General features: G+C 48.6%; 1 protein-coding gene across 3 annotated transcripts in view; it reads right to left on the bottom strand.

The window, feature by feature from the left end:
* Nucleotides 1–768: 768 nt before the first annotated feature.
* The window catches only part of DPP9 (dipeptidyl peptidase 9), a 57,091-nt gene continuing 31,267 nt past the window's right edge, over nt 769–26,592 (bottom strand). For all 3 annotated transcript variants that reach the window (XM_081177661.1, XM_081177660.1, XM_081177662.1), the window contains 12 exons: nt 26,315–26,415; nt 24,700–24,877; nt 20,905–21,070; nt 17,188–17,267; nt 15,255–15,407; nt 14,895–15,030; nt 12,236–12,381; nt 11,006–11,152; nt 8,275–8,427; nt 6,305–6,447; nt 4,365–4,476; nt 769–2,352 (listed from right to left, as the gene is read on the bottom strand). In XM_081177661.1, coding sequence (XP_081033787.1) covers nt 2,260–2,352; nt 4,365–4,476; nt 6,305–6,447; nt 8,275–8,427; nt 11,006–11,152; nt 12,236–12,381; nt 14,895–15,030; nt 15,255–15,407; nt 17,188–17,267; nt 20,905–21,070; nt 24,700–24,877; nt 26,315–26,415 — 1,608 coding nt within the window. In that variant the 3' untranslated portion in view covers nt 769–2,259. The remainder of the gene's footprint in view (nt 2,353–4,364; nt 4,477–6,304; nt 6,448–8,274; nt 8,428–11,005; nt 11,153–12,235; nt 12,382–14,894; nt 15,031–15,254; nt 15,408–17,187; nt 17,268–20,904; nt 21,071–24,699; nt 24,878–26,314; nt 26,416–26,592) is intronic.

Here is a 26,592-nt window from a genome sequence, read left to right as displayed (position 1 = left end):
CATCTCCTTTGCCAGTTTCCTCCATTCCAAAGCTATTTTCCCCTTGAAAAAGGACTCCAGGAAGTGCCCAGAGGTGACAATTGCTGGGCTCATTGTTAGCCAAAGGAAGCCAAATCTCATCACCTGACTCGCCTCAGGCTCCAGACATGAAAAAAGGAACTTCTATTGTACTTTTGGGTGGTTGGTACTTAAGACATATTTGTCTATGCTAATCTTATACCTGAGTCTTGCCCTGCCATGTCTGCTTATGCTAATCTTGTACCAAGGACTTGTCTGGACATGTTTGCCAAGGTTAACCCCTCCCCTTTTGTGACATGTCAATGATGTAGCAATGATGCTGTACGAACTGTATTCTGGGATATGGTGGGAAAGTTTTAAAAGTCTTTGTCACCCCATCCTCGGGGTTCAAATTTGCTCTTTGAACCTATTGCGCAATCAACTTTGGTCTACAGCTATTTGCTCCGGTTGGTGGCTGGAATCCTTCCTTTATTCCACAGGGACCCGCGGCCTCTGCCAGACGAGCTGGGTGACTGAGCAGCCTCACACCCAGATTTTTCCCTAACACCACTGCGCTAGATGGAGCAATGGCCTGGCATCGTATGGGGCGGCTTGCAATGTTTCTATGCCCCAGAGAAAGAAACGCAGTGTTCAAAAGCCAGAAATGGCACTGGCAAGCTGGCATGCGCTTCCAAACATGCACACCCCATACTCCACTTTGCCTGCGGCCAACGGGGGGGGGGAACCAAAACCACGCCGGGAGAGAAGCGCTGCGCCAATTTCCAATATTTTAATGAGTAACTACATGTTACACCTCATAATTATAAAAGAATAAGAATCCATAAAAATATTTTCTTTTCATAATACGCACTTAAAGATACTTGGGGGGGCAAGTCGTTTGTGGTTCGTGGGTTTTTCGTTTCGTTTTAGGCAAGTTTCTCCTCGCTTGAAATTCTGCCCCACCCCTGAGAGGCAAGAATGTGTGTTTGTGGGGGGGGGAGAGCCCAGAGGGTGTGAGCAAGCAGGCGAGGGGAGGGGGGTGTTTCTTCCCACGAGGCGTAAGTTGCGGCGAAGCCTGGCACACAGGCGCCCCCGCCTTTCTTTATAAACCACCCCAAACCACGGTTCAGGCTGTGTTGCGGGGATGCCCTAAGACCAGAGGAGGTGGATCGTGGGGCAGGGGGAGGAGGAGGACCAACGGGCAAGAGGTGTTGCTAGAACAGGGGGTGGGTGGGGGGATACAGTCGCTGACCCGCAGAGAACTGAGCACGCCTGTGGGGCTGGAAGCTCAGGGCTTGGGAGGCGGAGACGAAGGGTTGGCGAGACGGGGGGGGCGGTGCCTATAAGCCAGAGAGAGTGGACAGAGGGAGCCGTATTTGCATAAATAAATCTGGCTGCAAAAAAAACCCCTAGGAACCCCCCCCCCCCCGTTTCCCATCCAGAAGTGACTGCAGTTTCTGGACACGGTTGCCTTAGGGGAAAGAAGAGTGTGTTTGAGACGGGGGAATGACGCAAGGGTTACGGAGAGGGAAGTCAGAACAGCAAAGCCTTCTAAGTGGGGAGCCCAAAGACACAAACACCTGCCCAAATCCTCCCGAGAGCCTGAATTTGCCACAGGACACAGCCGGGAAGCCACAGCACCAAGGACACAGGCATCGTCAACCCCCCACCCCCCTACCACCACCACCCCACCGCCGCCCACATCTTGGCAGCACAGCACCAAGCGCTGGTCTGTTTCCGAGCCCCAGAAAAGCTCTCTCGCAGGACTCAGTGGGGAGAGGAAAGGAGAGGAGAGGAGGGGGGGAGTTTAAGAGGGACACAAGACAGTGCTGGAGATGTAGGGGGCGGGACACGAGGGAAGGGGAGCGCTTGACTTTTATTCCCGGCCCAAAAAGTAGCAGCAAAACAGAGAAGGGGTCCTGGGGAGGAGAGAGAGAGAGAGAGAGAGAGAGAGAGAGAGAGAGAGAAGGAAAACTTTAAAAGAGAAGCTGGAGGGACAAGGCAGAGCAGTGCCACTCCAGTTGGGCAGGGGGTGAGGGGTCTCAGTGCCCCTCGTGAATTCAGGGCTCAGGGAGGGCAACACGGACCAGTGCTCTGGGTATCGGGAGGCTGCTGGAGGGTGCGGGGAGAGGTTGGGGCAAAAAAAGGAGGCCAGAGGAGGAGCGAGTCTTCAGCGTCTACGTCGAGTTGCGGGTGGGCAGGGAGACAGCAGCCCCTGTCCACGCCCCACACCGTGCCGTTCCCCCTCCCCCAGCCCTGTCCTCAGAGGTATTCTTGAAGAAAGTGCAGCAGCGTGATTTCGTAGTGCTCCCCAGACTCAGGGCAGCGAATACTGTGTCGCTCGTTGGGGTAGATCTGCACACAAGAAGGGGGGGGGGGGGACAGGAAGAGATGAGAAGCTTCCAGACCTCATTAGGCAAAATGTAGGTTGAGTGGTCATTGTGAGTTGCACACATTCACCGGGCCTCGTGGAAAAAGCACATATAATCACAGCATTGTAGGGTTGCAATGCAGGAATTGTTCCTCAAAGAGGAAATTCTGTGCAACTTGGAGAACCCAGGAGGGAGGCCAGCAAATCCACCAGCACATCACTACCTGGCAGCCCTGCTGACCTTGAGGCCCAGATTTTGCTAAACTGGAAACACACGCCAGGTCTCGTTCACCAAACACAGTGCATTCCCTAGAAAATCGTCACGTTAGGCAAGCGTTTGCACGACGAGCCCACAATTTCCACCGATTAGGGCCCTAAGGAAGTCAGACTATCCTCCACCAGGACCAGGGCCTTCTCAGTGATGGCTCCGACCTGGTGGAATGCTCTGTCCCAGGAGACCAGGGCCCTGCAGGATTTAACCTCCTTCCGTCAGGCCTGTAAGACAGAGCTATTCCACCTGCCCTTTAATTTGAATTCAGCCTGATCTTTTATTCCTTTCTCTTCTTTTCCCTCCCCTTTTATGAAGATCACCCGCTCTGAGACCCCACAGCTAATTCTGCCCCGGCCTCCTCACTGGCCCAAGTAGAACCAATTCAGCCAGCTAGCCCTGGGGATTATCTAATTGATTTTTTATTTTTATTGTTATTCATGTTTTTATACTGTATGTTACGCTGCTTTTATAATTAAGTGTTTTAAAGTGTTTTACATTTGTTGTTAGCCACCCTGAGCCCGTTTTTTGAACCGGGAAGGGCGGGGTATGAAGAAAAAAATATTATTATTATTATTATTATTGAGTAGCTCAAGGGGGCAAAGAGTGCCCCACCCTGCCCACATCGCCACCCTCCTCCCACCCTTTATTCAAAGCAACCCTGCAGGGTAGGCCAGGCCAGGAGAGAATGACCCCACCCGAAGCCCAGCCCCAGAGGAAAGGGATGGGCTGGATAGTTCGCCAGCTCGACCCACCTGTAGTTGATAAGGTTTCCCAGCTCGAATCAGCTGGGAGATCAGGAAATGAAGGAATGGGTTTCCAAAACCTAAAACCTTACTGGGCAGTCAGTCTGAAATGGGCCCCAAATTCCTTCTCCAAGGGAGCATTTCTAAAATGCTTTAACTTGAGCTCTTGAGCCAAAACCCAGCTGTATAAACAAGTGCTCAAAGCTCTCTCCTTTATCAGTCCGTGACACCTAATGAATGGCCTTGTCCGTTCCAAAGTGGAGCAGGGATGACGCACCTTACACTGAGGCACAGACCTTGTCAGCCACCCGGGAACAGCGCCAGGAGTTGGTGACCTCTTGCTCCAAGATAAGAGTATAGGAACAGGAACAGGAACACCCTTTTATGGTCAAGAGTACAAGAAGAGGAACACTCTTTTATGGTTCCAGTTACAGGTAGGTAGCCGTGTTGGTCTGCCATAGTCAAAATAAAAAAATTCCTTCCAGTAGCACCTTAAAGACCAACTAAGTTAGTTCTTGGTATGAGCTTTCATGTGCATGCACACATGAAAGTAGTGCATGCACACTTCTTCAGATGTGTATCTGAAGAAGTGTGCATGCACACGAAAGCTCATACCAAGAACTAACTTAGTTGGTCTTTAAGGTGCTACTGGAAGGAATTTTTTTATTTTGACTCTTTTATGGTTAAGAGTAACGGAGCAGGAACATCTGTGATGTCAACCTGCGTGTATAAGCTGACGTGGCTGGATTCCTGGGGAAGGGGGGAGAGGGTGCCTGGAGGATATATATACTGCATGAAATTTCTCATTTCTTTGGACTTGCTGTGGACTGACCACGCAAGTTCCTTCTGCTATCCGGAGAGCAGAATAAACTCTTTCTCTGAACCAACCTCGGTGTCATTTGACTTCCTCCCTCCCTCCCGGGAGCAACGAAGACCCCACCAGTCGGTAAAGTCTAATAAGGCTACAGCTAGCTCGACCCACCTGTAGTTGATAAGGTTTCCCAGCTCGGATCAGCTGGGAGATCAGGAAATTGGTGTGGAAAAAGTGCACGTTTTCATCCAGAAATCCATGGAGGATCAGCAGGCGATTGGGCCTAGAAGGAAGGCAAGGAAAGTGCCAAACGTGAGAGCCAAGCTGGGCACCAGTGTTTGCGGCTGTTCATGGCAGAGAGGAGTTTGGACCACTTGGGCGTTCAATGACCAGGGCAATGGACACAAAAGTGACCAGCAGGCAAAAATCATGCCGTGCTTTTTTGAACCCTTGCCCCACTTCAGACAATCCACCTCACCCCACCCACCGCTATTAGAAAATAAAAATCAATCCCCAAACTCTCCAGCTTTCCCAAAATTCCCCAGACAAGCGGTTGATGTGGCAGGCCAGAAGAAGAAAGTCTGGAATCCTTTTCCATACAGTCCAATATTCCTCAGATGAAAATAGATACACTCTACTACAGGTACGCGGGTGGCGCTGTGGGTTAAACCACAGAGCCTAGGGCTTGCCGATCAGAAGGTTGGTGGTTCGAATCCCCATGACGGGGTGAGCTCCCGTTGCTCAGTCCCTGCTCCTGCCAACCTAGCAGTTCAAAAGCACGTCAAAGTGCAAGTAGATAACTAGGTACCACTCTGGCGGGAAGGTAAACGGTGCGCTGCTCTGGTTTGCCAGAAGCGGCTTAGTCCTGCCAGCCACATGACCCGGAAGCTGTACGCCGGCTCCCTCGGCCAGTGAAGCAAGATGAGCGCCGCAACCCCAGAATCGGCAACGACTGGACCTAATGGTCAGGGGTCCCTTTACCTTTACTACAGGGGCATCCAACTCCCAAGAGACTGCAATCTACTCACATAATACAAAACGGGGGGTTTCAAGTCAAAGTCAAATTGTTGAGCTTTTTTTAGGGAGGGGAGAGTTCAACTCAGAGTTGTCTAGGGGGAGGAAAATGGAGTAAAGCAGAAAAGTTGCTCACCAAATATCACTACGAAAACAATCTGCCTCACAGTGAAAACTCCGTCTTCTGTTCCAGCAATTATGCTGAGATGGAGGACGGGTCAAGGAGCCAGGGCCAGATGCTCTTATGCCACAGCAAAGGAAAAGGAGCCCACCTCCCGATCGACCTGCTGGACACCCCTGCTCTGCTCTATTACTGATGTAGAATATAGCGTCCCTATTTCCACCTGAGGAATGTCGAGAGAGCATGTATTTCTCTAGTACTCGCATATTGGATTTAAGGCCCCCTAAGATGCCTCGCCGACCTTGGGGACATGCCTCTGATCCCTCCAGAACATATGAAACTGCATGGCCGATTGCTGCTTCCCCTCTCAGGGGAAGTCTGTGCTAGATGGGACCAGGCTGCTGGGACAACACACCCCGCTCTGCCCCCGCCGCCCACCAGCACCGCTGCCCCACAACCCAACTAATCCAGAATGCGGCAGCTAGACTGGTGACTGGGAGCGGCCACAGAGACCACATAACGCCGGCCTTGAAAGACCTACACTGGCTCCCAGTACGTTTCTGAGCACAATTCAAAGTGTTGGTGCTGACCTTGAAAGCCCTAAATGGCCTTGGTCCAGGATACCTGAAGGAGCGTCTCCACCCCCATCATCCAGTCCAGACACTGAGGTGCAGCGCCGAGGGCCTTCTGGCAGTTCCCTCACTGCGAGAAGTGAGGTCACAGGGAACCAGGCAGAGGGCCTTCTCGGTGGTGGCGCCCGCCCTGTGGAATGCCCTCCCATCAGATGTCAAGGAAATAAACAACTATCTGACTTTTAGAAGACATCTGAAGGCTGTTTAGGGAAGCTTTTAATGTTTGATGTATTACTGTATTTTAATATTCTGTTGGAAGCTGCCCAGAGTGGCTGGGGAAGCCCAGCCAGATGGGTGGGGTATAAATAATAAATTATTCTTATTATTATTCTTATAACCCTTACTCATTGGGGAGTTTCTCTACATGCAGCGCCACAGAGCCTGCTTCGTAGCCTTGCTGGTTGTTCTCTGGGACATCCATGTACCGTTCGGTGTATCCAGTATCGTACGCCATCCAGACCGTGACGGGGGCCCCTGCGATAGCAACCTGGAGGGATATTGAAGGCTGTCGTTATGCTCAGGAAATCCACCCCACCCCCCGCATTAAGTTGCCTGAGGAAGCCAGATTCTGCAACCTGCAAAATTCATTCCGCAACTTGCACAATTTATTGATTTTATATAAAGATCCGAGAATCACAGGGTGGTTTATATTACGAAATCACAGAATACGTATCGCCATAACAAAACGAATCATTACCACCAGCAGCAGCCCTGTTTAAAAGGCCACAGATCACTGAATCAGCCAAAGGCCTGGGGGAAATGTTTTCAGCTGGTGCCTAACAATTTGTTTGCTTTTTTAATTTTTTATTTGCATTTTCAAAAACAGGAACAGATTGCAAATTTAACCCTCCCCCCTTCCGCTCTTACAACTTCATACCAAATACAGCATGTATATACGTACCACATGACTTCCCTTCAACCCTTTTCCTGGTTCCTTAGCTTTTCTACTCCTCCGTGTAATCCTCATCTTTTTAATCATCCAATTTGTTATCTATTAAAAACTCTACTTCAACTCTGCTGGATTTGCACAAGACCTGCTAAGCTATGCATCTGTCTACACCGGTTTTTGAAATAGTCAATAGACGCTATACATTCCTCCTTATATTCCTTATTTTCGTTTTCTCTTATCCTGTTCGTCAGACCAGCCAGTTCAGCATATTCAAACATTTTAATCTTCCTTTGTGACTGCAGCACAGGCATATAGTAGTCAAATTCTGGTTTTTTGGGGACCTCTATTGTTAATAATAATAATAATAAATTTTATTTATATCCCGCCCTCCCCAGCCGAAGCCGGGCTCAGGGCGTCTAACAACAATAAAATAATACAACATTCTAAAATCATTTCATTATAAAATTAATTCAAATCAAATTGATGGCAACCATTAGGCTAAAGTTCTGTGAAGATTGCCAAAGGAGGGAGTCAGGCTGTGCCCTGGCCAAAGGCTTGGCGGAACAGCTCTGTCTTGCAGGCCCTGCGGAAAGATGTCAAGTCCTGCAGGGCCCTGGTCTCTTCTGACAGAGCGTTCCACCAATTGGAGCCACAGCCGAAAAAGCCCTGGCTCTAGTTGAGGCCAGCCTAACCTCTCTGTGGCCCGGGACCTTCAGGATGTTTTTGTTTGAAGACCATAAGGTCCTCCATGGGACATACCAGGAGAGGCGGTCCCGTAGGTACGAGGGTCCTAGGCCGTATAGGGCTTTAAAGGTTACCATCCCCAAGAGGAAAATCTCAGGTGATTTGGGGAAAGCTTTTTAAAGCATCTTCTTCAATTCATTATATATAGTTTCCCAATATTCCTTAATTATTTTACAGGACCACCAAGTGCCTAAAGATTTGTAATGAAGGCACCAAGCGAGACTCCATGGGGAGAGCGTATCTCTGCATACATACAGCTTTATTTCACAAGAAGACAAGTCCTGTGCAGACTCCCGGGCTGTTGCTTTTTTTGTTGGCAGGCTTTCTGTGATCTCGTGAAATCACACAAGGTTGGCTTCTTTATTTTTAAAAACTCAGGGTGGCGCCGGGCAAAAGGAGTTGACCATACAGAGAGATCTACTCCCCTGCAGAGCTGGGAGCAGATCATTTGGGTCCGAGTCTTCACTCTACCTTCAGCAAAGAGAGGAACCTGTGGCATTCCAGATGTTGATACTCCCATCCTCCCTGATGGGAGCAGGGATTCCAAAAGACACAGGATTCCCCACAGGCTACCTAGCGACTGGCAGGGACGGCGGGGAGTTGCAGGGCGACTGTCTCTGGAGTGCAACGTATTGGCTGCCCCCCCCCCCCGGTACAGACAGCAGCAAACTCCAAACTTGCCTTGAAGATGTGAGGTTTGCAGATGAGCCCCATGAGGGAGAGGAAGCCCCCGTAAGACCAGCCGTGGATGGCGACGCGGTTGAGGTCGACGAACCCGTATTTCTCCGCTACGTAATGCAAGCCTTCCACCTGGTCCTCGATCTCCACCTGGCCCTGGAAGCGGGTGACAAAGGCATAGCTGTCAACTTACAGATTCGAAAATAAGGGACCAGCCGCCTCGAAAATAAGGGATCAGCAGCCAAAATAAGGGATTTACTGGGCACAGGTATGTTCAACTTCTGAGCCCCTCCGAGCCAAAGGCAAAAAGCCCAGCCAGCAGCCAAACGAAGCCTCAAGCGGTGGTTCCCACAGCGCAGCAACCCGGCAAAGGGGATGCAGCAAGGAAAACCACCGTCACCTCTCCGCTGGGAAGCGCTGAGCAAAGGCGAGTCCCCAGGCAATGCGGCCAATTTGATTGGCACGAGGCATGCAAGCTCCACCCCCCAGTCGTTCTTAGACTCCTTATTGGGTGAGCAACGCAGCCAAGCAACACAGTTGGAGCCTCCCTCCTCCCTGGCCTGCAGGGAGGGAGGGAGAGGAGCTGCTTCCTTTGAAACCTGGGAAATTTAAGGGACATCATCAATAAGGGTCAGCAGCAGGACGCAGCGATGGGATAAGGGACTTTCCCGCCAAATAAGGGACGGTTGACAGTTGTGGGCAAAGGAGGGACATGAGAGCTACCTGCTCATTTGGGGATAGCTGGCTCATTTACGCACTCCAGTCATGCTCTGTAAATTCATTCATTCATTCATTGCATTTAGGTCAGGCATGTCCCATTTTAGGGGCCTAATCCGTCCCCTATGGCAGTTTATTTCCTGGAGTAAAATCCTAAAAAAAAACCCTCAACCACTTCAACCCTAAAAAAACTCAGTGACCTCAACCCTCACGGCCCTTCACTTCATCAAATCTGGCCCTCTTTGAAAAAAGTTTGGACACCACTGATTTAGGTACATTATAATGTAACATCAATAACATAAAGCAGTGGTTAAAAGGGGGGGCATTGGCATTACTGGGGGGGCAAGGGGGGTAAGGAGGCACAAGAGGTATTAATGACCCTCAGACTTTGAAAAGCTGGCATCACTGAGTCAGGTTCTTCGGTTTTGCTGAATTAAACTAAAGGCTTCTAATTGGATGCTGAATAAACATGCAATAAATTGTTACTGTTTTGAGTGTTATTACCTTCCTTCATGGGTTCTACAAACCGCAGTTCTGAATAATGCTTTTTTTTATACGGTAGGGGGCATAGGGGATGAGTTTATGGATCCAAGGGGGCAAGGGCTTGAAAAAGTTTGGGAAGCACTGACAGAAGAACCAGGAAGGGGAAAAAATCTGACTTCTAATTAAACCTCTGAGTTGCCAAAACAATTCGCAGCAGTATTTTTCTAACTCTCCCTTCACTAATTGTTTTCACGGCAAGTGCAAAGAGGGCCACTTTATGTGCCACAAAGGCCATTAGTGTTGCTCAGAAGAAAATGAACCATTTCTATTTAGGAGATATGAAAAAAGGATTATAAATGGGTAAAAGTTTAATGGTAAGGATTTGCTGAACTAACAAACTGAAATGGAATACAAAGAAGGGAAGTATGAGGAGGTTGGAGGAAATAAGGGTATGGAAGTTATGTTATTGAAAATTAATGTGTGTTTTTAACTGCTTATCATTTTGTATGTTTATTTTTTATTTTTTATTATATTCAAAAAAAAATTCAATAAATATCTTATAAAAAAAAGGAAAATGAACCATTTCTACCAGGGCATTCCTGCTTCCATATGTCAACAAGGCTTGTTAGAAATCTCTCTCACCGTATAAAGGGCAGATTGACAGGAAGTGAATCACGTCTTTCACATAGCGGCCACAAGCACAGAATTTTGCCTTCACACGTGACAATTATTAACATATATGAAATTAATGATTTGTGGTGAGCGGCCTTTCCTATGCAGAAACACAACAATGGACTTTCACTGCATCAATTATTTTTTTCCTATTTCCTAGCTTCTGCTAGATCACACACCTCCACTATACATATACAGTGGTACCTCAGGTTATGTACGCTTCAGGTTACATACGCTTCAGGTTACAGACTCCGCTAACCCAGAAATAGTGCTTCAGGTTAAGAACTTTGCTTCAGGATGAGAACAGAAATCGTGCTCCGGCGGCCCGGCAGTAGCAGGAGGCCCCATTAGCTAAAGTGGTGCTTCAGGTTAAGAACAGTTTCAGGTTAAGAACGGACCTCCGTAACGAATTAAGTACCGTATTTTTTGCTCTATAAGACTCGCTTTTTCCCTCCTAAAAAGTAAGGGGAAATGTGTGTGCGTCTTATGGAGCGAATGCAGGCTGCGCAGCTATCCCAGAAGCCAGAACAGCAAGAGAGATTGCTGCTTTCGCTGCACAGCGATCCCTCTTGTTGTTCTGGCTTCTGAGATTCAGAATTTTTCCCCCCTCGTTTTCCTCCTCCAAAATCTAGGTGCGTCTTGTGGTCCGGTGCGTCTTATAGAGCGAAAAATACAGTACTTAACCCGAGGTGCCACTGTAGACAAAAAAATAATAATTCCTGCCTCCTTTTGGCATATCCAACAGTGTTTTCAGTAATCCCTATTAATTTTTAGGTATGTGAAGCGGTGTGTCACCCCCAACCCCCAGGTGTTTATTGCTTCGTAATGGTTTTCTCGCGTACAAGGCAAACTGAGGACTTACCATCTGGTTCTTCAGGGCCCCCTCAAATTTAAGGCCTCTCTGGCATGACCCCCGGCCGTCTATCACCACCACGGCATAGCCGAGAGAAGCGAGCGTGTTGAGCCTCAGATACTTGATGCCTTTGAAGGAGTTATTCACTAGCTGGACCTGGAAGGTGGGGGAAGTTAGGAAAGGGGTGGGGAAAACTGTTACAATATGAGAACATCGCAGCTGTAGACAGTCAACTTGTTGACATCATGTTTTTATCTTGTATTTTCATTTTTTTCCTTTATTTCTTCTTTCTTTTTTTGCTTATTTTTGTAATATGTTGAAACTTTAATAAATATCTTTTTTTTAAAAAATGACATCATGTGATCTGGCTAGCTGTGGGAAAGTAAATTCCCGGAAGTTCACAGGCTTTGTGAGTCTGTGTCCAGTGTGTAATTTGAGACCTTCCTCTTCCGTATGTACAGGAAGTCTTTGTCACTTGCTGGATGGAAACTGAAGTGACCGGACACGTTTTCTGTAGTGCTGCAAAGTCAGAAATAAAGATATGTAAATAGATTTCTGGCTATCTCCTTTCCCTGCTGGGAAGCAAGGAGGGAGGGGGTGTGCATTTTCCCACGCTGGGAGATGTCGCCCATTGAGACCTATCCTGGACTTGCGGGGATTGCAGCCAGGGAGGTCACTGGTAACCAGCTCCAGGAGCCTGGGAGAGGAGCCAGCCTTGCCAGAAGCGGCTAGTTTACCAACAAAACACCTCTGCACAAGACTCACGCTCATCATTCCACGGCTGCATTTGTGAGTGCCAGGAGTGCCGCCCCGCTTTTCCTTCCACCCTGCCCACAGTGCACCACTGAGAGCCTTGATCTGGTTAAAGGGCTGTCTCGTCGGGGCATTGTGGTTGACGCAGTAGCCACAGCTAGATGGCCCCAAGCAGGTCACGTAAAGCCACAGCGCCATCCCCACTTAAGCGTTCCCAGCTACTGGTCCCCAAGGGGTAGCTGGATAGCTCAGTTGGTTAGAGCATGGTTCTGACAACGCCAAGGTTGCAGGTTCGATCCCTGTATGGAACAACTCCACTGCAGGAGGTTAAGACTACCAGGGGTCAGCAAACTTTTTCAGCAGGGGGACGGTCCACTGACCCTCAGACCATGTTGGGGGGGCCAGACTATATTGGGAGGGGGGGAATGAACGAATTCCTATGCCCCCAAATAACCCAGAGGTGCTCCAACTCAACAGCCAGCCTACCTGAGGCCCTCCGTAGACAAAAAGCACAGTGGGATGCTTCTTCCCAGGCTGGAGGTCGTGAGGTTTGTACACCATCCCATACAACTCGACGTCCGACTGTGTGCGGAAGTGGAAGATCTCCGGGGGGATGTAATCAGTGGGGCAGCCTGCAGAAAAGCCAAGGGGAGAGAAGAGCCACCCAAGATATGGGTGAGGCACTGTTCATGGAATCTTGCCACACATAATGCATTTTTTTTAAAAAAAAATAATGGCAATACTAATATCGGAAAAATCAAATTTTGTGTTCTGCAGTGGAGAAAATACAAACCACCCAGGGTACCCCATGAGAGTGATTTTACTGGGTCTCCAAGCCACAGTGGTGGCAATTGTTCTCTCTATTACACAGAAAAGGGACGCGGGTGGCGCTGTGGGTTAAACCACTGAGCCTAGGACTTGCCGATCAGAAGGTTGGCGGTTCGAATCCCCGGGACGGGGTGAGCTCCCGTTGCTCGGTCCCTGCTCCTGCCAACCTAGCAATTCAAAAGCACGTCCAAGTGCAAGTAGATAAATGGGTACCACTCCGGCGGGAAGGTAAACAACGTATCCGTGCGCGGCACTCGTTCGCCAGAAGCGGCTTAGTCCTGCTGCCCACATGACCCAGAAGCTGTACGCCGGCTCCCTCTGCCAGTAAAGCGAGATGAGCGCCGCAACCCCAGAGTCGGCCACGACTGGACCTAATGGTCAGGGGTCCCTTTACCTTTTATTTCACAGAAAAGGCCACTCAAAAGTGAAATGGGACGGGCAGGCTTGGGAGGGGTCCAGCTTTGGGCCAAGCTCTGACTCTATGCCATGTCCCAAAGAACTTAACACAGCTTCGCTGTGAGACAATGGAGTGCGCCTCTGGGGGTGAAGTCCAGCCGCTGTGTGAGCAGCACCCTGGGCCACAAGCCTGGGCAGTGAGTCTGGAGGTCCTGGACTGCCCGGACGACAAGACCCACCACCCCGGCCTTGCTGAAGTGGTCCAAAGGAAAACAGAGCGAAATGTTTCAGCACCAGCTTGGCTGCAGGAGTTGCCAAAAAGGAGGCGCACAAGGCGCCGCCCAGATTTGTGCAGGCTTTCCTCTTTGGCCTTTTCTTCTCCCAAAGATACCCTGCGAGGCAGCGGGTAGATTTTCCCTCCAGATTTACTCCCAAAGCCTTTCTCACAAATGAGTACAGAGGCAAGTGCAGTGGATGTTTAGGATCAGAGTTTTCCTTCTCCTAGAGGGGCTCCCTTCCCACAAGCCCCACCTGCCCCTCACTTCCTTCTATGGCACAGGCAGAAACCGCCCTCTTGAGAACTGGAGCCACTCTTGGTCTCATCCACTCCATCCGCTGGAGCCTATCTTCACGCACAGAAGTCCCTAACTCAGCGAGGGTTTGAGACCCATCAGCTCCTTGAATGTTAGAATGATGCTGGTTTAGAAAATAACTGGATTACAGTTGTAAGGATTAAGTTAAAAGCAAAGAAAGGATAAAAATTAGATAAATTTAAGGGTGAGGATTTGCTGAATTAAAATTTGAAATTGGAATGCAGAAAGGGGAGGTATGAGGAGGTCGGAGAAGTAAGTTATAAGAAAATAAGGGTTTGAAATTATACTTGTTCTTTTTTTGTGTGTGTTTGTTTGTATTGTTGTGTTTGTCTGTATAATTTGTGAAACTTTAATAAATATTTTATTAAAAAAAGAGAGACCCATCGGCTCCCCTCGCCTGGTTCAGTCGGCCAGTCAAAGCCATTCCAGGATTGTGGCCACTGTCGCCTGCTTATAGCTTCCAGGAGCCACAGGTGAGAGCTGAGTGCAGGGTGGGGACCAAAGTTGAGCAAACTGCCCCAGAAGGAGCAGGTCATGTCGCCCACCAGAGATACTCCATGTATACCAGGGGTCAGCAAAGTTTTTGTGGCTTGGGCCGGTTCACGGTCCGGCAGACGCCACGGTGGGCTGGAGTGTGTGCACATACGCATGCGCAAACGCTATTTCCGGCGCTCCTTCTGGTGTGGAGGAGGCGTGCACAGCTTCCCATTGGCTGCAAGAGCTTCCTGCAGCCAATGGGAAGCTGGCCAGCGTTGCAGAAGGCAGTCCCCGGTTTAGCGCGGCGCACGGGAGCTGACCAAGCAGGCGGTGGGGGGTCCATGGGCCGGTTAAACAAACCCCATGGGCCTCTTGTGGCCCACGGGCCTTAGGTTGCCGACCCCAATGTATACGCACAATTATACATACATACTTTTCAATAAAAGGCTATACAGTGGAACCTCGGTTTTCGAGCGCCTCGGAAGCCAAACGATCCAGAACCCGAATGCTTCCTTTTTCGAACGCGCCTTGGAAGTCGAATGGCTTCCTGGGCGTGTTTCTCCACTGAGATTGCCGACCGGCAATTGAGCCTCGGTTGTCGAACTTTTCGGAAGTTGAACAGATTACATTCGACAACCGAGGCTCTGCTGCACAAGGTTCTGCAAAATGTGGTATCATCAATACCCTGGGCTGTTCGACAGGTTTGCTGGTCCTTTTTTCACTTTTAAGATTTATAGTTCCAACAACGAAGCCCAACGTAAAAAGCCATTAGTGCAACTGCAACAGATAAAAATCGAAACCAGGCTCGAACTCCCTTGAACGAGATAGGGAGCCAAGGGAAATCTACTCACTGGCCGCTTCCATCATGCTGGCCCAGAATTTCGGCTGTTTGTGGAGGGCGTCTTCCTCTTGGCCGCTAAGCTTGTAAACGTGGACGCAGGGAGGGGTGCTGACACTGCTGTAGTGACTAATGAACATGTCGAAATTCTGCAGGGGGGCAAGGAAGAGCGGCAAAGGTGGGTCGGGAGACACTCCAAGCAGCCCCACAGTTTTACCCAACAAATTATTATTGTTGTTGTCGTCATCTTGGCGAGGAGAATTATGGACCCCACTGCCCTCACAGTTGCCTCCTCCTAATAAGAGATTGACTTTCTTTTGAAAAAAGGAAACCAACCACACACATGGGAATTCTGTGACCCAGAGGGACAGACCTGGCTCATGGAACAGCTGTGGGAGAAGCCCAGGGTGGTGAGCCGCACGACCTCCCCGGGGGACTCGTAGCTGACCACGTAGAGGTGGTGCTCCAGAGGGGTATCCTTCGTGCCCTGGAAGTAGACAAGCTTGGTTTCTTCATTCACCCAAATCTGTAGCGGGGGAGAGAGAGGGAGAAACCACAATGGAAAATTGCTTTAAGATCTGGATACAACTTGCCAGTTGGTTTGTTTTTAATTTATATTCCCCTCGCCCCCCGCTTCCTCCAAGGAGGTCAAGGTGGAGCTCACAACAGTTCTCCCGGGTTATCCACACAACAAACCCGTGAGGTGGTTTGGGCTGAGAGTGAGCAGCCAGACCAAGGTCACCCAGTGAGTTTCACAGCTAAATGGGGACTTCTCTCTCAGGTCTTAGTCCAAACCTCTAACCACTACACCGCACTACTTCCTGTTATGCATAGGATCACTCATTCAGCCTTTATTGGCATAATTTAAACAAATTTAAAGCCCTAAATGGCCTCGGTCCAGTATATCTGAAGGTGCGTCTCCACCTCCATTGGTTTCCAAACATTTTGGAAGTCGAACGGACTTCCGGAATGGATTCCGTTCGACTTCCGAGGTACCACTGTGTTTAAGTACCATGATCCAACTCTTAGATTCTAAGAGGTGCTGACCTAGCTAGGCACATATAGCCAAATAAGAGAACACTCTTAGGAACTCCTAAGACCAGTCGGGAAAAAAGGATGCCTGAATGCCCTCGGGTCCTAGAATCTTCTAACCTTCTTCCCAAAGGCTAATTCCCAACTTTGGGGAGGGGGTGGGAGGGCACTTGGACCCCATCAGAGCCTCACACCTCCTTCCCAAAGCCTGGCGCCTCACCAAGCTGGCTTTGGAAAGGCATCCTATAATAATAATATCTTTATTGTCATTGCCCCCTCTCGGGGACAATGAAATTATCCTCAAATTTTGGCCTTGCTCCACCCCCATGTGACAAGGGAGTGCAGCAGCCTGGGGGTTCCATATTGCGGTCCACTTGCCCTAGACAAAGGCGTGGGGTGAACACTTTCCCAGTGCTCTGTTGTTCTGCTTTGGGGAGCGGGGCAGGAAAACCCACTTCTAAAGATGCGATGTCCTATATATAAAATCAACTCCTGGCCTAGGACCGCTCTCTGACTGGGCCATTCCAAAATTTCAAAAGTTTGTTCAATTATCCTTCATAAAAGTTATTGCATTACATTCTTCATTAAATTATCTTTCCACTGATATATAATTTTATGGTATTACTCCAAAAAAACTGATGTTATGAACCATCATTGCCAAAACAAAATGACACCTGATTGGGTCAATAAACACCTTTTTATGGTTATTTGGCTATAACTTTTGATAGAATAGAGGTAACTGAATAAACTTTGTTGCATTACATTCTTCATTGAATTATCTTTCCACTGATATATAATTTTATGGTATTACTCCAAAAAAAGTGGTGTTATAAGCCATCACTGCCAAAACAAAATGACACCTGATTGGCTCAATAAACTGCTTTTTTCTGGTTATTTGGCTATAACTTTTGATAGAATACAGATAATTGAATAAACTTCGTTGTATTACATTCTTCATTAAATTATCTTTCGATCGATATATAATTTTATGGTATAACTCCAGAAAAAAAGGTGGTGTTATGAGCCACCAAACCTCGGAAATACACTTTTCCCAAAAGGTTTCCACATTTTTGGCCACTTGTGTATGCAGAGGCCCACAGCTGCGTGTGGTTATCCTGCTCCCGGGGAGGCCATCACCAGAGAGAGAGACTCGCCTGGCGACTCCTTTGCCACCCCTTTATTTTGAGGGCGAAGACGGAAATCAAAACGCGAGGCAGGCTGCGGATTTCGAAGTTTCAATTCCGTGCTGCCGAATCCAAGGGGGTTCCTTGTACCTTGTATCCGTGCCTGGCCAGGACCTCCCATTCACCGCTGGTGAGTGCCACCTCCTTCCTGAGAGGGCATCTGAAGTCCTCTGGGGCGAAAAAGAGACAGAGAGCGTGTCTGTCCAATGCAGAATGCTGCGGTCACCTTCATTTATTTAACCTACTTGGTAAGTAAACATGAAAGCAATACTATGTGCACACAGATAACGGCGTAGGGGAGCTAAAATACACACATGTCCTGCTGCCTGCCTGCTCACTATGCAGAAATTCACTTATCCGCACGAAAAGAATTACGCCCAAACCTTGCTGCAAACAACCACAGATTCAGCCTGGAGTTTGCCCACTTCTTTATTTTCTTGTTTGTTTCTGCTTTGCCGGTTAGAAGTACCTGTTTTGGGGCATAAAACACGGAGGGACAGAAGTACTGTTTCTGGGGGATGGCGGGGTTGGGGTGTTGAATGGTTTCTTTAAATTTTAGGTTTCATTATTGTTCCACAAGATGTGGATGTCTTTAAGGGCCAGAGCAAATAACATGGCCTAGTTTTACAGCTGTGAAGCAGTATAGCAGGTGCTGTTATGTTAATTAAGCTGTTGGGTATAGTATATAAAGAACAGCATACAGTGGTGCCTCGCAAGACGAAAATAATCCGTTCTGTGATTCTCTTCGTCTAGCGGTTTTTTCGTCTTGCGAAGCAAGCCCATTGACGGATTAGCGGATTAGCGCTATTAGCGGCTTTTAGCGGCTTATCTGCTTATCGGATCAGCTGATAAGCGGCTTAACGGCTTAGAAAAAGGGGGAGGAAAGGGGAAAAAACCAGCAGGAACTCGCAATACATTGTCGTCTTGCGAAGCAAGCCCATAGGAAATTCGTTTTGCGAAGCACCTCCAAAACGGAAAACTCTTTCGTCTAGCGAGTTTTCCGTCTTGCGAGGCATTCGTCTTGCGGGGCACCACTGTATAGCTCTCTCAGGATCCTGGTGAATGGGTCGGTGCATGGGTCACACTTATTGATATAATGTAATTTAGTGCAAAAGGAGTTTTTGCTTTTGTTATTAAACCAAGCAAAAGTTACTTTTGCATTTCTTGAATGTGTGGTCTCCCCAGCAAGCCTCCTGCAGCCCAACTAATCCGCAAAATAACTAACAAGGGTGGGTGGGACTTCCTGGTCCTGAATGGGGTAATTGTGTCCCTAAAGGACCAGGTGTGCAGCCTTGAGGTCGTTTTGGACTCACAGCTGTCCATGGAGGTGCAGGTTAATTCTGCGCCCAGGGCAGCTGTCTACTATCTGGTACCAGTTACAGATAGGTAGCCGTGTTGGTCTGCCATAGTCAAAATAAAAAAATTCCTTCCAGTAGCACCTTAAAGACCAACTAAGTTAGTTCTTGGTATGAGCTTTCGTGTGCATGCACACTTCTGATACACTTCTGTGTATCTGAAGAAGTGTGCATGCACACAAAAGCTCATACCAAGAACTAACTTAGTTGGTCTTTAAGGTGCTACTGGAAGGAATTACTATCTGGTACAATGGCTGAGACCCTGCTTTCCTGCTCACTGTCTCTCCAGTTTTACCTGTTTTTGCAGTTGTCCCGGACTACTGCTCCTGCCTTGCTGTTGGGGGTGGGGCAGAAACCTGCCCAAAGACCTTCAGCACTTGCAGATCTGCTAGCGGGCCAAGTTCAAGGTGTTACTATTAGTATGTAGAGCCCTGAACAACTTGGAACAAGTTACAGGTAGGTGGCCGTGTTGGTCTGCTGTAGTCGAAACCAAAAAAAATAAAATCATTCCAGTAGCACCTTAGAGACCAACTAAGTTTGTTCTTGGTATGAGCTTCCATGTGCAGATACACCGAAACAGAAGTCCCCAGACCCTTATATATAGTGAGAGGGTGGGGAGGGGTATTACTCAGAAGGATGGTGGGAATGGGTGATTGGCTCATAGGTGTGGTAAACCTGTTGACGACTGTTAACGACTGCAATTGGTCTTACAGGAAAAAGCAAGGGGTGAGATGGCTAAAAATAGCTTTATCATGTATAATGAGATAAGAATCCAATGTCTCTATTCAGACCAGGTCTCTTCATGGTTTTAAGCTTGGTAATAAGTTGCAACTCAGCAACTTCTCTTTCCAGTCTTTTTCTGAAATTCTTTTGTAATAAGACAGCTACTTGGAGATCTTGTATAGAATGTCCTGGGAGATTGAAGTGTTCTCCTACTGGTTTCTCTGTCTTGTGATTCCTGATGTCAGATTTATGTCCATTTATCCTTTGGCGTAGGGTTTGGTCTGTTTGTCCAATATAGAGGGCTGAAGGGCACTGTTGGCATTCGGGACAAGTTTGCCTTACCCCGTACACAGCCAGTCGCCCGCTTCAATTTGCGGAACTGGCACAGTTACAGGTGCCACGTAATACTTGCACAAAACCAATCTTTTAGTGTGGCAGCATATGCACTTTGGAACAGAGACCTTCGCTATATCCTTCTGACTAAACATCAGGAAGAACTTTCTGACAGTAAGAGCTGTTTGACAGTGGAATGTACGCCCCTGGCAGGTTGTGGGGTCTCCTTCCTTTAAGGTTTCTAAGCTAAAGTTGGATGGCCATCTGTCATGGATGCTTTAGTCAAGATTCCTGTGTTGAAAATTGGACTGGATGACCCTCGGGGTCCCTTCCAACGCTACAATTCTAAGATTCTTTTCAGCCCCTGCTAAAAACTTGTTTGTTCAGCCTAGCCAGGCATGTTGAACGTCAATACGTGTTTTCATCGGGTTTTTAGATTACTTTTAATTTCAATTATTTTCTGAATGTGTCAAAAACTTGCTTTTAACTGTTTTTATTTATCATTCTTTTATTCTGTTTGTAAACCTCTTCTGAGGCTCCTTTGAACTATTAAACCGTCCATGAGTTTTTGTGAAATATATAAATCAATACTAGATTAGAGACCAGAGATCTGGCAAATTAAACAAAAGTCCAGAGACCAACTGGGATTGGTTGGGAGCAAAGCCCTATGAGGAATGGCTGAAAAAGTGGGTGAAGCCCAAAAAAGGCTTTTAAACTGGTGTGGGTGGGTGGGTGTTTGGGGGAACATTTGAACCCCTAGGACGGCAATCTTTGTGCCATTACTCAATGGACACGTCTGTGTTAAAATGCAAAAGACTGCACTACAAATGCATTTTCCACTCTCACTTTGACAACCAGTACTTTTCCAAGCACAATTCAAAGTGTTGGTGCTGACCTTTAAAGCCCTAAACAGCCTCGGCCCAGTATACCTGAAGGAGTGTCTCCACCCCCATCGTTCTGCCCGGACACTGAGGTCCAGCTCTGAAGGCCTTCTGGCAGTCCCCTCCCTGCGAGAAGTGAAGCTATGGGGAACAGGCAGAGGGCCTTCTCGGTGTTGGCACCCACCCTGTGGAACACCCTCCCATCAGATGTCAAGGAAATAAACAACTATCTGACTTTTAGAAGACATCTGAAGGCAGCCCTGTTTAGGGATTTTTTTTAAATGTTTGATGTTCTATCTAATTTTTAATATTCTGTTGGGAACCACCCAGAGTGGCTTGGGAAACCCAGCCAGATGTGCGGGGTATAAATAAATTATTATTACTATAAACCAGATTTGCCCCTTCAACTGCTCTTGGCTACCAGGAAAACACTCAAGGTGCACCGTGGGAGAATTTTTCCCCGGAAGACTCGAACTGCAGGCAGGCGGCCAGGCAGGCAGCTCTTGGGATCTCACCTTGGCTAGGGACGTACGGCTGCGTCCAGTCAAAGTTGCCCCGCCGGAGGACGACCGTGACTTTGTACAGGTGGCAGAAGCCCGTCTTGCACTCGTTGGCTCGGATAAAGCAAAGCTCCTCCTCTTCCCCCTCTGGCTGGACAAAAGGGTAAAAGATGTCGTGGACCTGCCCGGAAGAGAGGGGAGGGATGCTAGCAACATCACGGGAGAGGCATTTCCAGCTGCCCCACCCTCCGCGTTTGAAAGCCTTGCAAGTTTTGGCAAGAGAAGGACCGCGAGAGCAACACTATGGCAGGCATCCTCCCGGACGAAGGTGGAAGTGCCAAGCTCCCTTGTTATTTTGGCTACTGCCAGGAGGTGTAACATGGCTGGATGCTAAATTTACAGTACAGTGGTACCTCGGGTTCAGGACACGGGTGGCGCTGTGGTCTAAACCACTGAGCCTAGGGCTTGCCAATTGGAAGGTTGGCGGTTTGAATCCCTGCGACAGGGTGAGCTCCCGTTGCTCGGTCCCTGCTCCTGCCAACCTAGCAGTTCGAAAGCACCTCAAAGTGCAAGTAGATAAATAGGTACCACTCCAGCAGGAAGGTAAACGGTGTTTCTGTGCGCTGCTCTGGTTCGCCAGAAGCGGCTTAGTCCTGCTGGCCACATGACCCAGAAGCTGTACGCCGGCTCCCTCGGCCAATAAAGCGAGATGAGCGCCGCAACCCCAGAGTCGTCTGCGACTGGACCTAATGGTCAGGGGTCCCTTTACCTTTACCTCGGTTTAAGAACAGTCCGGTTTAAGAACGATTCAGTTTACGAACTCCGCAAAACCGGAAATAGTGTCCCGGTTTGAGAACTTTACCTCGGTCTAAAGAATGGAATCCAAACAGTGGAAGGACACCAGCGGCGAGAGGCCTCATTAAGGAAAGCGTGCCTCAGTTTTAAGAACGGTTTTGGTTTAAGAACGGACTTCCAGAATGGATTAATTTCGTAAACCGAGGTACCCCTGTACTGAAAAGTTTGGGGTGTGTTGTATGTCGTTTAAATTTTTTTCTGTTGCTTTATGATGGAAATGTTCCTGTGATAGCTGATTTTGAGATGAATTCCTGATTTGTCCGCTATAGACTGCTTTGAACAGGGTTCTCTCTTTTTTTGGCAGAAAAACAAGCGTGCAAATAAAATTAAAATGGATGATTATTGAAGCGCTTCAAAAACAGAGGGGGTGACTTAGGCTCCTAGCTAAGAAAACAGAGCCATTAACACAAACCATCATCGGGTATAAACTCCCCCACACAGGCCAAACTAGTCTCCTGCTGTGTGGTCACTGTCTCGAATGTTACGCCCAAGCCTCTCCCAAATGCCTATGGATTCCAGACATTCACAGGGCAAACTAGCCTCTAGGCCAGGGGTTGCCAGACCAAAGCGCCACAAACTTCATTCACGTGGCCTGTGGCGTGTCTGTGGGTTTGTGATTTTATTTTAATTTACTGAATTCATTGAAAATGGGAGATAGTACCCGCCGCAAGAAAAAGTCACACTATACTGGTTTTTCATTGCTTAGCTTACTTCTGAAACTGTATTCTATTGCGCTGCAAACTGAATTCTATGAAACAACAGTATGCAAGAAATAAAGGAATATAAAGGCAACTGAAAAGCACACAGCCTCTAGAGCAGTGTTTTTCAAACACTGTTCCGCGGCACACTAGTGTGCCGCGAGATGTTGCCTGGTGTGCCGTGGGAAAAATTGAAAAATTGAAAAGATTTTTTTAAAAATAAATGTCAAATTTTTGCCCACTAGGCGGGCGCCGGACTGTGTCCACCCTATTTTCCATCCATCCTGGGTGGGGATCAGATCGGATGGGATCGGATGAGAGCGGACAGGCGGTGCGCTCTCATCTGATTCCCCATAGAGAGCAGCGGGGCTCTGACATCTCCCTCTCCGCACACAGTGGTGGTGTGCCTCGTGATTTTTTTCATGAAACAAGTGTGCCTTTGCCCAAAAAAGGTTGAAAAACACTGCTCTAGAGCAGCACAGTGCAATTGCTAGAAAAGGCAGAAAAACCATTAAGTAGTCCTGCCAAGACCACTCCAGCAATTACACTCCTATCCCACCATTTTCTCCAAGGAGTTCAACGTGGTAAACAAGGCTTCCCCTCTCTTCATCTGGTCCCCATAACAACCCTGTGAGGTAGGTCAGGCTGAGAGAGAGACAGCGGCTGGCCCACAAGGTCACCCACCCAGCGAGAGCGGTGGCCAAGTGAGGATTTCAACCCTGGTCTCCCAGGCCCCAGTCCAACACTAACCACTACACCACGCTGCCTCTCCCCAGCCTCTTGACATCATTTTCAGAGCCCTCAGAAGGGAAGGGAAGCTACACTCAGTGACTCAAGCAGCTGCCTTGTGTGCAAAAAAAAGAGTAGCCCCCCAACTGTCTCCTTTGAAGCAGGATATCTGGAATAACAAAGGCCAATCCCGACTTCTGTTTGCATCCCAAAAAGCCAGCTTGATCTTTAGGTATAGTTTCATTTACCGTAATAATTGTTTCAATCTGTTGGCTAGAATGTCTGCGAATATTTTGTAATCCCTGTTCAGCAGTGATATGGGCCTATAGTTTTTAATTAGCGCCAGGTCTTGTCCTTGTTTCGGTATCAACACGACAAAAGCTTCTTCCCATGATGCCGGGATTATTCCACATTTTAAAATTATATTCATTACCAATTTCATTGGTGTTATTAAGAATTCCTCTAATTTTTTTTATAATATGCTGCTGTCAAACCATCTGTTCCAGGTGCTTTTCCAACTTTTGCTTTCGTAATTGCTTGGTGCACCTCCACTGTTGCAATTGGCTGATTTAATTGTTCCCTTTTCTCTGCTCCTATTGTCCCGGTTTTTAAAAGGTAAAGGTAAAGGGACCCCTGACCATTAGGTCCAGTTGTGACCGACTCTGGGGTTGTGGCGCTCATCTCGCTTTACTGGCCGAGGGAGCCGGCGTACAACTTCCAGGTCATGTGGCCAGCATGACTAAGCCACTTCTGGCAAACCAGAGCAGCGCACGGAAACGCCGTTTACCTTCCCGCCGGAGCGGTACCTCTTTATCTACTTGCACTTTGACGTACTTTCGAACTGCTAGGTTGGCAGGAGCAGGGACCGAGCAACGGCAGCTCACCCCTTTGCGGGGATTCGAACTGCCGACCTTCTGATCAGCAAGTCCTAGGCTCTATGGTTTAACCCACAGCGCCACCTGCATCCCTGTCCCGGTTTTTGCTCCAGATGAAAGGCTCTCACTCTGGCACCTGTCAGGAGGTTTTTGCCGGAGCCTCTTCCCACCCAGCACTCTGGCGTGACCCTGCTGACGAGTGCCAGAGCATCTTCCGGACCTTTCTGATTCAGGCCAGAGCAGCCAGATTGGAAGGCACCCTGGTGCAACCTTACCAACAACCTGATTTTGGGGGATGCAAAAGGTCCATGGGAGAATAAACCCCTCTGCTTCACCGCTGCTACCGCAGTTTGGAGCGCATAAACCCATCTCTCGCAGGACTGCCCACACTGATTGGCAGCTTCAGACGGGAGCCTTGTCTGCACCATACCTGGAGGTGCTGGGCACTGAATGTAGGACCTTCTGCATGCAAAGCCTAGTGTCTCGCCTCTCTGTGCAGGGATCCAGGTCGGTGGTGTGTGTGTGTTCAATAAACGTGTTGGGGAGGAGTCTTTACTTTCCTAAAACAGCAGCAAAAGGCAGGGGAAAGAGGTAGGGGGGGCTAGGCCCTTCCCACCCACCTCCAGTCATTCCAGCCCACGCTGCTCCCTTACGTTTATCCAGACGTCGGTGACTTCCTCGTAAATAATGAAGGGGTGGACGTTCCCCGGCACAGCTTTGGCAAACTCCTGGCGCTGCTCCTCACTCTCCGGAACCGGGATGAAGAGGGCAGGGGGGAACAGGACGAGCTGGAGGTGGTGCTGAGGCCGGTCGAGGAACATGGCCCAGGCGCTGAGCAGAGAGAGACACAGAGAGGAAGAGAGCGGGAGAATCAATATTTCGTAACTGGGAGACCCAAAAAAACGAACAGCCTCACAAGGTGGTAGCCTCTCCTTCAGGGTGGATTTGATTGGCAGTGCCAGTCCTGAATGTATAGGATTTGTGACCATTATGCTCATTGCCTTCAGTAGCAGTAAAGCTCTGCTGAATGAAATATGAATTGCCTCTGGCCTATTTTGTTTGGGAATCCTGCAATGTATTTATAGGTTGTTTACTCTGCTAACTATACGCTGGAATCTGCTCTGGATCAATACTGAGAAGAATTCCATGACATGCTTCTGACTATGTCAGGGGTCAGCAAACCTTTTCAGCAGGGGGCCAGTCCACTGTCCCTCAGACCTTGGGGGGGGGTGGACTATATTTTGGGGGGAAACAAAACAAAAAAACTGAATTCCTATGCCCCACAAATAACCCAGAGATGCATTTTAAATAAAAGGACACATTCTACTTATGGAATAACACGCTGATTCCCAGACTGTCCGCGGGCCGGATTTAGAAGGCAATTGGGCCAGATCTGGCCCCCGGACCTTAGTTTGCCTACCCATGGACTATGTCTTCATTATGTTTTTATCACTGGTGTTTTGTGACGTGTTTCTAATGTTGCACACTGCCCTGAGATCTTTCCAAAAAGGGCTGTATATAAATTGAATTAACAACAACAACCATGTATTAACAACAACAACATATTAAATTTGTACACCGCCCTTCATTCGCAGATCTCAGGGCAGTTCCCAACATAAAATCACCATATAAAACCACAAAATAACATAGAAAAAAATAAAGAACAACAGCAAACCAAGAATCCCTCCCCGTGATTCAGTTTTGTTCCGATTGAATGGAAGTGCGGGTGAGCCTAAATCTGCGAGAACTTCTCAGGCAGGGGCCGGACACGAGACACACACGGAGAGGAACCACAGGGGGAAGCTGCAAGACGTCCACTTTGCATGCAGAAACGCCCCAGGCTCAATCCCCAGTTAAGAAGAAGAAGAAGAGTTTGGATTTGATATCCCGCTTTATCACTACCCTAAGGAGTCTCAAAGCGGCTAACGTTCTCCTTTCCTTTCCTTCCCCACCACAAACACTCTGTGAGGTGAGTGGGGCTGAGAGGCTTCAGAGAAGTGTGACTGGCCCAAGGTCACCCAGCAGCTGCATGTGGAGGAGCGGGGAATCGAACCCGGTTCACCAGATTAGGAGACTACGGCTCTTAACCACTACACCACACTGGAACAGGGGAGCCCAGCGGCGAGGAAACCCTCTTTCTCTCTCTGCTGAGACCTTGGAGAGACACTGCCCGTAAGGACAAGCAACACTGGGCGAGATGGACAAACGGTCTGGCCAGGGATAAGGAGCTCCCTGCTTTCCCCACTGCACTTACTAAAGTCCACTTACTATTTACCATCCTGGGTCCACCCGGCCCGTGCGATGTACTCCACCCGCGGGAACATCGTTGAAAAGGGCTGCACCAGCTCCTTGTCCTGGGAAGATACTATCTGCAAAGAGGAAAGAGGAAAGGGGAGAAGTTGCCACTCGTTTTACTTTTACTTTTTAAAAAGGTAAAGGGACCCCTGACCATTAGGTCCAGTCGTGGCCGACTCCGGGGTTGCGGTGCTCATCTTGCTTTAATGGCCGAGGGAGCCGGCGTACAGCTTCCGGGTCATGTGGCCAGC

The sequence above is a fragment of the Podarcis bocagei genome (assembly GCF_964188305.1).
Source record: "Podarcis bocagei genome assembly, chromosome: 18".
Lineage (NCBI taxonomy): Eukaryota > Metazoa > Chordata > Lepidosauria > Squamata > Lacertidae > Podarcis > Podarcis bocagei.
The sequence above is the reverse complement of the archived record's forward strand: the minus strand, read 5'-3'. Positions and strand labels throughout refer to the sequence as shown.